This window comes from Cyprinodon variegatus, unplaced genomic scaffold, assembly GCF_000732505.1.
Source record: "Cyprinodon variegatus isolate N-32 unplaced genomic scaffold, C_variegatus-1.0 Scaffold90, whole genome shotgun sequence".
NCBI classification, from domain to species: Eukaryota; Metazoa; Chordata; class Actinopteri; order Cyprinodontiformes; family Cyprinodontidae; genus Cyprinodon; species Cyprinodon variegatus.
Genome location: NW_015150543.1, coordinates 172,207 through 183,138, shown reverse-complemented (window position 1 = coordinate 183,138; position 10,932 = coordinate 172,207). Strand labels below are relative to the sequence as shown.

At 39.0% G+C, this 10,932-nt stretch overlaps 1 protein-coding gene across 2 annotated transcripts in view; it reads right to left on the bottom strand.

Annotated features, from left to right (window-relative positions):
• Positions 1-10,932, bottom strand: part of thada (thyroid adenoma associated) — a 121,901-nt gene that overhangs the window by 88,389 nt on the left and 22,580 nt on the right. For both annotated transcript variants that reach the window (XM_015373666.1, XM_015373665.1), the window contains exons 22-25: positions 10,576-10,708; positions 6,437-6,559; positions 6,235-6,357; positions 6,040-6,131 (exon numbers count right to left, since the gene is read on the bottom strand). In XM_015373666.1, coding sequence (XP_015229152.1) covers positions 6,040-6,131; positions 6,235-6,357; positions 6,437-6,559; positions 10,576-10,708 — 471 coding nt within the window. The remainder of the gene's footprint in view (positions 1-6,039; positions 6,132-6,234; positions 6,358-6,436; positions 6,560-10,575; positions 10,709-10,932) is intronic.

Sequence of the window (10,932 nt, the reverse complement as noted above, 5' to 3'; positions counted from 1 at the left end):
TAAGAATCAAACCGTTGTCAAATGCAAGCTTTTCTTTGCAGAATGGAAACATGAAAAGTTTTGAAAGTTTAAAGACAGATTATTAACTTAATAACTCAGACGTTTTCAGACATCTTCAATAGTGGAACTATTTCCAACAGAATATAATAACTAAAACAGATATTATTGACCAAATATTTAATATTCTTTTTTCCAAGGCTCATGAAAATAGTTTGATTAAAAGTGCAGTAAGTAGTGAGTAAATTATATAAAGATATCACTGACAACTTTTTAAATTTAAAGCGGGTTTGGATAGATGGATGTGAATCTCAGTGGAAATTTGCTCCTTTAAATGCAGAGAGTTTATCTGGAAATGTTTAAAGTGTTTCTTTTTATAACACCTAAATAAAAGAAAGATTTTGGTGCAGGTACAGCTGACTGTTGGAGACCGTAGCTACAGTTACGTGCGCCAAATCTTCCCAATCCAGTGTAAACCATGATTAATCGGAAATTCTAAATCTGTTTAGATAAAAGTGCACCGAGCGTTGGAACATTTGGAGAAAAAATGCAACACTGACGTTGCACACTTGTGCAGTGGAGATTATTTTACTCCAAAGATTCAAATGGCTGTGAACCTGGACACCAATCGGAACGACGATCTGCAAAAATCATTTATTTCTTTTGTGAGGAAATCTTATTCCAATCAGACTGAATTCATGTTTACATGAAACCTTTTTGATCTGGTCGGGCCTTTAGACCGATTAACTGTGCCCATGTAAACGTAGCAATAATGGGGCAGGAGAGGCAGTTTTATTTTTGTCTGGGAATGCCAGAAGATGATTCTCTGGGTTGAGTTTAACAAAGCTGCACCTAGAATCCTAAATGTTAATTCCCATTTAAATGTTCTTCTATCTCTTTGGGAAATCTGAATAATATCGACATTCCCAAAGAAATCTAATAAAGAACATTCTCAGTTCACCTATTGTTAATGGGTCAAATATATTAAACCTTTATGACCAGAGTTTGTTGACGTATAGAAAAGAATGTAATAAAATTTACCTTAATTCCTCTTTCTGTTGCCGTTTATGAATATTTCTACTCTTTATGGTTTTCTCTGTCTTCTTTGATTGTCCCAATTTTGCTATTTTTAGGTTTTAGTTTTGATTTGTTAAGAAAGTGTGTATTTATCAAGTTGCATCTACACTTTGCAATGTATCCCACTCACTTCTTGGAAAATAAAGCTTTACCAATAAAATCAAGCTTTTTAGCCCTTATTTAAGCTTTGACATGAGTGGATCATTAAAAGTTATTTCAATCCATTCTGGATATGGAGTTTTAGAGATTCCTGCAAGTGTTTCTTTAACCCATCTAATCCATACACACTTGCATAATACTGGTGCTTATGGAAATACTTTCTCCTCCACAGATAAGAAAGTTCCTTTTCTATGGATTCCTCTCCGCTTGGCAAGGAAACATTTACAGCAACGCTCAAAAGCCCCTCTGCAGCATTAATCTGGACATTTTTATACGTACATGCAGAGTGCAAAGTGAGGAGTTGAGCAAAGTTGAGATAACGTCGGCGGGGGCCGTGGCTGGAATGCAGTGAGCAATCTTCGCTCTGTCAGCTCTGTTTACAGTTGCATTTATCTCCACGACGATATCTCATCAACCTCCATCCGTGGTCACAGAGTGTAGTGAACCCTCAGCCTGTGCTTTAGTTGGATGATGATTCCCAAGCAAACAACATAACTGGATACAAGTTACTTTAGAAAATACACAGTGGTATTCCCACAGACTGCATCACATACAGCCTCTCCAAACATTCAAATACACATAATGGTGTTTGTGTGAGCAGAAACTGTGTTTATTCTCCATCTTCAGTGAACCGAGACAACACTGCACACACAGAGAGCCAAATATTAGAGTGGACAAGCTGTCACAATACATTTTCTGCTGCCAGAGATCACAACCACAAAGTCACGGTAATAGCAGACACCAGATGCTTAACAGCCTGCAGAAAAGATTAATTCCCAAAGATGCAGTTGGGAATAAGTTGCAACACAACTGCAGTTATCTGACATAATGAAAGCAAATCTACTAATTTCACTAATAAAAGAGAAATAAACCTGAACAGACAAATCACTGCAAGTTAAAGAGCTAATTTCCCATTAATCATGAACTAAATTCTCTCAGTTGCACATAAAAACAACCTCATGCTCTAATAATAAGTGAATGGAAAGAAGCTAAGAGGAGCATTGCATATCTAAAAGCTCTACAAGGTGTTGGAAACATGACTAAAACCACATGTGGAAATGTACAAGATAAACAGGAGCGAGCTCAGCTGGGGTAACAGCGCTCAGAGGCCTTGAGCCAGAAAAAATACAACATAAGGATCCAGACTGAGGGCCCTGGAGCAGAAAGCCCTGGGAAAGTTAGCCTGGATTACTCAGAAGAGCTGAACAGAAAGTTCCAATCATGAAGGCAGCATCAAAACATCAATGACAGGCTTATAAAGGTCATATTTAAACTGAGTTTTTAAAGAAATAACTAAAAACTGGGACTGGATATTAGCCTTTATCTAAGAGGTCTGTGGGTCGGACATATTCTGTGTTGGATTAATAATTTCATCCACTTTCAACCATTTGGTGCAAATGTCCATTAAAGAATTGAGCTAATTAGAAATCCCACTCTGACTTGCATTATGTCAATTTGCAGGATCTCTATTACTAAACAGAGAAAAGGTATCAGATTGTCAATATTTCAACCTAAGAAACCTTTCTAGGAGTCTTAATTGCACCAATAGTTAGCATGCTATCTGTAGCTGTGTTTCCATTGCAAATATGCACAAAACTAAGTCAATATTCTGCTAAATTTGAAAATGCTTTGGGAAACATGTTTTTTTTCCAATAAATAACAAATACAATTGAAATTGCACAAGAATTTGTTTGTTAACGAGACTCTGAAGGCAACATATGATGCAGTGGTGGATCAATATTTCAGCCGCGGCTCTAGTGGGCGCCATCATCCTCCAGTTAATACTTGTCGTCTTGTTTTTACAACGCAGTAGGATCAAGCTGCAAATTGCGTGACTCGTGTGATGCAGAGTGTTTCCAGGGAAATAAAAGAATAATAAAAAAAAAAGAATTTTATCTAACCTTGAAAACGTATAGTTTTATTGGAATTGTGGAGCTTCCAGGTTAGCAAACGTATTTTCGGAATTATAATCGACGCAATTTGATGCACCTTGTCACAAAGCATTTAGCTAAAGATTAATAGCCAAAGTATTTTAGTTTCGGAAAAGGCGAAATCTTTATCAATATCAACCATGCCAACATCTCTATAAGCCTTCATTACACAGCTAGCAAGTTAATGTTGGCAATGCAACAGTTTAAGGATTTTACAGAAACTTAAAATGTACTGTAATGTTGTACAGTGGTAAAAATGAGGCAACCAAACGCTGCATTTTACCACCAGTGCTAACAGACAGAGATACAACACTAATTATGCTGTTATTGTTACTAAGCCAATTAAAATATTCTTAGATCAATCATCTTATTCCCAGTAGAGGGATAATTAGCCAATTGTAGCATAAAATGGGTAATGAAGGTATGCTGAACTGTAACAACTATAATGTTGAGATAAAGATGCTGAACAGATAATGTTTGGCATCATTCCTGTAAAACTTTAGCATTTTAAAATGATGGCAATAAACAGCAGGAATCACATGGTCAAATAAAGAGCTGCTTATTAATTTGTTAATTTGTTTATAAAGTGGTTCTGGTGCAAAACCAGAATTAGCGTAACAGAGAACCGAATGGTTCTGAGCTAGCTACCAAGAAAGGAAAAAGAAAGAAAATGTTTGCAGAGTGTCTGCAGAAGGGACGGAGGGACATTTACCTTCACTGCGACAGACAGGCAGACGACCTGGTGTCTGAGTATAAATCAGCCTTTAGCCCCAACAAGATCACTCTACCAACAAATGCAAACACTGTTGTAACTTAAGTGTCTATAAAGGATCAACATGCTGAAACATGTTGACCGACAGTAGATTTGATTGGATATTCCTGCTAACAGCCTTTACAAATCTGGTGTTAAACAACAATGTGTGTTTCTAAATCAGAAAGACATTGAAGACTGATCCCTGATTATCCATCTATCAGCAAGAAGGTTCTGGGTTCGATTCCTGGCCCGGGGTCTTTCTGCATGGAGTTTGCATGTTCTCCCTGAGCATGTGTGGGTTCTCTCCGGGTACTCCGTCTTCCAAAAACATGACTGTTAGGTTAATTGGCTTGTTTGGCAATTTGAGATTATGATGTGCAGCCTCTGCGATGGACTGGAGACCTGTCCAGGGTGTTCCACGCCACTCGCCCGTAGACAGCTGGAGGTAGGCACCAGCACCCCTCGCGACCCCCTTGCGAACTGAACCGGGCCATGCCAGACACAACCAAACCGCGCTAAACTGGTACTAGTTCATCAGAGAGCTCGGCGCGGTTCAGTTCCGGCTCAGCTGAGTTAAGATAACAAAGTGCGCATGTGCAGACTGCGTCATCTCCTTACAGTCAGCCTCCGTAATCATGAAATTTCAGACATTCAAAAAAATACTAGCTTCCCTACAGCGCCACACGATTTCCAGTGATGATTTTGCTTAGCAGTGTGATAAACCTCAACATCTATCGTAATTTTCTGCGTCTCTAAGCCCTAATTATACTATTGTTTGTCATATCCACTTCCCAAAAGCCGACTCAAAGGCTGCCTTCTTCGCCTGACTCTCTGCAAACAACAAAATATCATAGTTATGTCATGGGAACGCTTGATTTGCTTGATTCCCTCCTTCAATCCTAGAGAGCAGTAGTACCGTAGATCATCACTAGGAGGCGTGGAACCGTGCAAACGTGATGTGTAAACGGTCCAAACTCGGCACAGATCGGTTTCAGAGGGGTAGCTTAATGGGGCAATAGTAACTTTGACTCAATTCTATTTAAAACAACACGGCAAATGCAGCAGAAAGTCGGAGCTTTCATATTAGGACACATAATTTTGCAATTGTAATGATATTTTCGTAATTAATTCAGAATAAAAGAATAAACTTAAAAATATAACAACAAAGGTAACTTTTATTTTATTGCTCAAGCACTACTTCCCTTTAACCCAATTAAATAAAGTAAAACTTTCTTGTAATTTTTCTATAATATATAAAGCACCTTAAAAAAAAAAAGACATGAGTCGAGCCTTCTGTCTTCTTTAATCAGTTGGAGCTGCTCTCCAAACACTTGAGCTGTTGTTTGACAAGATGCTGCAGGGCAGGACTCTTCAGAAAACCTTCAAAAACAATCCACAATCTTTCAAACAACTCTCCCCGGCAGAGCCAATATGCTTTCAACCAAAACAAAGAGGGTTAAACTTCTAAACAAAACCACTGTTTACACTTGCCAAACTCATTTAGTGTCCGACACTTATAGATTTCTATGTAAACACCTTAACCACCATCTGTGTCATCTGTTGTTTTTGACAGAAATTCTTACCATTAGTGCTTCCTAATATTTTGTGAAACTCTCAGAGTTTTAGCCTAAAGAATTATTGTTGTTTCTATATGAGAGAAAAACAAACGATGGTCTTTCCACATCCTGATTCTTTATAAACTGTCCTATTTCCTTTTATTGCCGTCTCCTGCGCATTCATGCTGAAAGAAGTTTGATAAGATTTGCATAAAATTCATAACCAGATGATATTTAATGACGCATATTGAAGAGTGATAAGCGTTAGATGTGAAAATGGCCTTTTCTGCATCCAACCTGAAACCTTCATCTGTGCAAAAGGCGGTCTACAAGCAGACCTGCTTTTCTCAGGATGTGTTACAACAGCGCCCCTTGGTGGTCATCCATCTATGCAACTCAACTATTTCATTAAATAAAGATGCTTTAAATATTATTATTAAACGTACTTAAATTTTAGAAGATTAGTTTTGTCACATTCTCTATAATCATGGTGGAAAAGTCCTAAAGATTTTTCCTAAACCTAGAACTGGGTGAAGCACAGTAGAGAGAGGAAACGTTAGCAGACCTGTTCTTTTTAGAGTGTTCATCTTTCCCTCTCTTCACGCCAAAGATCCTTGTGATAAGAGTGCTGAAGAGAAGTGTGGAAGAGTTCCTCACCTGGAAAACGAGGAGGGAAAAAAGACAGGACAGAAAGTAAGAAATAGCAATGTTTTAACTATGTGGATTTTAAAATTCCTGATAAAGCTGGTTTAAAACTCACCGCCCATACAGGAGAAGTGAATCCCAGCACTGCAGCTTGCATTCCATCTGAGACAAAGGGAATAATGTTTTCCCCCAAACGAGTGTCCCTGTACAGAGCTCTGAGGATGTTCAATGCATGCACCTGAAATGAGACGACAGCATACCTAAAAAACTGCATCAGAAATACAAGATGATGGTGTTTATCAGGGAAAAGGCCCAACCTGAGGTACAGTGGAGCTGTCTGTGTTCCTTTCTGCAGACGGCATGGCCAGAGCGATCAGCTCCCTCATGGTCATCTTCAGCAGGCTGCAGCTGGATGACTTGGGCTCCGAGGAGAGCAGAGCCTGTGGCCAAGATAAAAAGGTAACAGAGCAACTGTTAGAAAATATAACATGCTAACCAGATCAACGTTTAATCAAGTAAAGCCTTCCTGGCAGACTTCAGCAGACATTCGCACCCCTTAGCTACAGTTTCCAAAAAACAAAAAGGTCTCATTGTTTGAAGACATTAACCAGCAGAAGGGGAAAAATCTGAGGCCAGTGTTTATTGCTTGTTTACACAAACAGCAAATAAGGCTTCAGAGTTCAGATGGAGCATCAGAATGGAGAAGAAATTCCTTTCTTGGCGCCACAATATCAAAAACTGCTGATCAAGAATTTTAATTAAATCAAATTCAGTTTATTTACATAGCGCTATCATACATTCCAACTGATTGAAAGTTCAAATCATTTAATAAAAGGGAATCCCTCACAATAAGCATGCTTGTAGCGACAGTGGAGAGGAAAAACTCCCTTTGAACAGGAAGAAAGCTCCAGCAGAACCAGGCTGGAGCACAAACTTTAATGGATTACCTGAGAATGCAATAAAAAAAATAGGATAAAACTAGACATAGAGTGCAACATTTTTGGCTAATAGTTTTTTCTTGTGTCGTTATCAACAGATACGTGAGGCATGAGATGGCCGATCAATTAACGCATTCAGTAGGAACCTTAAGAGCCCTCCATCATTAATGCTTGGTTTGGGATGCAAATAAATGTTTCTTTATTGTTTTAGACTTGTGTAATTTTTATTATAGTACAATTTGTATTCCATAAGTGGATGAAAAAAGGACATCATCTGCTCCAAGATTTGGTCAAAAATATCGACACATATTGGGGATCAGATGGACTGATGTCAAAATAATCAGTACCTACAGAAATGTATTAAATATGCCCCGGTTAGCTTTTGTGCGTCCGATTTTATAAAACATTCAGGTTTAAGCAGGAAGACAGTTTATAATACAGAAGTTCAAATAAACCAAAGGCCTATATTTATATTTCGATGAGTTATAAATCAGCTCAAGGATTAAGGTGTTAGGATAGGATGTAAAACAAATCACTGATTCTGGCTGTTAGTGAAAGAGTAAAGATGTGAGGTATACTTACTTAGCACCTCGGGGCTCTGAATGCCAGCTAACTTTCTCCCTGAGCATTGCACCATCCATGTGTATCCCTTTATGACCCCAATAGCCCCATCTACTGGTGGTAACCTACTGGAGGGTAATGCATCAGCTCAGAAAGTTTAAAATGAAACTTCCACCAACTTCTTTCTCAAACATGACCATAAGCTCACTGATAGGTTGATAGAAACAAAGATGTAGCTGAAACAGTTTAATCAGCTTCTGTTTTTATGTGACAATCTACTTTCTTTGTATATCTGGACTATAGAGTTGAGCTGCAGCAGAAAATCTTCGTCCTCCAATTAAAACATGCAGGATTTTCTACGATCCTGGTCTAGAATGTGGAGGGATAAAACCACAAGACCAAAAACAGAACTGTACCACACCATGATTCTGCCACCACCCCATTTCACTGTGGTAGCGGCAGCATGATGCTGAGGGCTTTTTTTTTTTCTCTCTAGATGAGCATTGGTGTTTAATCCAAGCAAATGGGTTTATGAATGGTTAAGATTAGGATTAAAGATTGTTTAATTTTCCTGAATCACAGGGAGGCATAAGATTTCTGCAAAAGAAGGACTTCATGAGAGGGAAACTTTGGATGTCTGAGTCTCTCACCTAAAAGGTTGGACTAGGAGACAGGTCTTTAATCCATAATATATAGAAACTAGAAAAAATACAAAGAAATCCATCTAAAATAGACTGAGGTTTGAAATTCTGATAATCTGCGTCATCAAATAATTAGTTAAGGATGTGAACAATCAGTTTATTACAGCTTTTTAATATTTATCATAACCCCCCCCATTCCAGGATGGCCATTATTTGGTTGAATAGTAAACAATCTGTCACATTAAAGGTGGAAAAGCTATGAAATCCTGAATCTTTGCGTAATGAAAAGCAAAAGAGAGCTGTTTTCAATCCGATCACTGATAATAGCTATGACCTCGATGACTGAGAATCTAAACTAATGCAAAACAAGGCTGTTTGTTGCCTTTTTTTATGGCTCTGATCTCAACTCCAGCTGTGCTTCATTCACATAAAGGAGCAGATCCGCAACATTTGTCAGTACTGATACGTTTAACGAGTTACATCATCGCTGTTTGCCAGAGATGGGAGCAGGGGGATATGGGAGCTGCTGCATGAGCAACGAGTTATCTTACTGTGGGAGCTGATGGGAGCCAGCTGTGTCAGGGCTGGGATGCTGTCGGGATTTAAGCCTTGCAGGACAGGATGGAGAAATGGAGAGAAAGGAAGAAGCAGAGGAGGAGGAGACGGGGGCATGATCTGGCACTAAGGAGTGTTGTGTTATCCTGGTTCCTGAGAACCAGTCTAAACCAGCATGAGGCAGGCACAGAAGCCAGCCTGCGATGATCAGACTCTTCCTCTCAGGGTAAAGGAATGCAGTCAAAGTTCAGGAAAAAAAAAGGTATGGATTTCTACCCTCCACAGACTTCCCCTCCTTTCACCATCACTTTATCTTCCAGGTCCAAAACAAAAAGGTATACAGAGTGATCCAAACTGCTCCAGATCATAAAAGGCCCACTAATAAGAGCCTTTTAAACCCTCGATTCAAAGCAAAACCAGTGGTTTTATGTCATCCTGGCACCAAAACATAAAGGCATCAGAGAGCCAGTGATGTCACAGGGTTAGGTCAGCTTAAAAAACCACAAGGAGGAAGAACTGGGCTTAGAAATCCCAGCAGCGGTGAAACATTAAGGCTGTCGTGTCTCGTTTCAATACCGGTAATAAGAGGAAGTTTAGGGGGTCGAGCTGTGGCTCAGTTACACACCGAGTCAGACCTAACAATACGCTGTTACAGGAGGGGACCGGGGATCCAGACAGAAGATATTATCCCATATTAGCCTCTAAAATAATACTAATCTAACCTCTATTAACAATAAGATGGACCCAGACAGCCGTAGCTTTCAGCTCGCTGAGGTTTGCAGACATTAGTTTCTGCCGGTTTCTCTTTAGGTTCTGCCTCTTGTAGTGGACCGGACTTTGACTGGACCGTCTCCATTCTTTCCTTTTCAGTCTGATGTGCTGCTGTGTTTGAGTCATGGTCGATTATAAGACTACAAGAGGTACAGGTTCAAACTAATCAGTCCCAAACTAAAAAAAAAGGAATCTAAGAAAGTACATTTTTCTTAAAATAAGTCAATTTTTAAGCAGAAAAAGTGAGACGCTTTGCCAATCAAGTGAAAAATATTTCCATTAAAAATAAGAAAAAGCACCTGCATTGTCTTATTTAGGTGCATAACATATAATTATCTTCTTTTAAAGGCAAAAATACAAATTCTTTTGGCAAATCATTTAATTTACCTGCTCAGGTTAAAGCCAAACACATTTATTTTAAGAGAAGTTATTTTTAGGATGTTTTTGCAGTATACTATCCCCATTGCCAACAGATACGAGGTGTTTTGAGGTTTTCTCAGAGTCTTGTGCTTCTAATTGTCCTTTCACCGTTTGGTAAATACTATCCAAGTCCAGTAAGGAAAGCTCCTGTAAGAGCCTGGGGTACATTTTCTTTATAAAATGGTACAAGATTCTTTAGAAAGTGACTTAAGCAACAAAAAGATCTTAGTGCTCTTGCACACTTGAGGTTAGATTTAAATCCCTTTAGAATGTGGTAAAGACCAGTTCATTTTCATTAAACCCTCAATATCCAAAAATCCTAGAACTGTAAGCTAGATGTGCCAAATAAATACCTGGTGTCAAGCTGTACTAACAGGAAACCTCTGAGCACTGTGTAAACTGAACTTAAGGACCTTTGCCGTCCGCCAACTGGTTCGTTGCGTTAAGAAGAGCTTTATTTTTAAAACAAAATAGTTACAGACTCTTGAAATCATCCACATGTCTTTAAAAACCAATGCTGGAACATCTCAAGCACCCTCCTGAAACTCTTGTGCTTCGAGTATCGTTTACCTGGATGTAGAAGGGTATCCCTGCGCTTCGACGGGTGGCACACAGTTTCGATGTTGGGTCACTGGATTTGACCTCTTCCAGAACCTCGGATAGCCAGCGGGAGGGAAGCTGCTGCAAAGCCTGACTGCCGCTCCTTTAAAACACAAAAAGATCACTCAGTCGGAAGAAAAAGGCATGTACTCCATTATCATCATAACTATGTCTACTGTACATCTAGTTACGGTTATTTTACATTAAAAAACACAAACCACACGGTTTTTAGTTGGTAGGTTATTCTGATACTCGGTAGAGCTTTACTGTGAAGGGAAAGGAAGTTCGGTTTTTAACATTTTCTCCATAAACTGTGGGATATCTCTA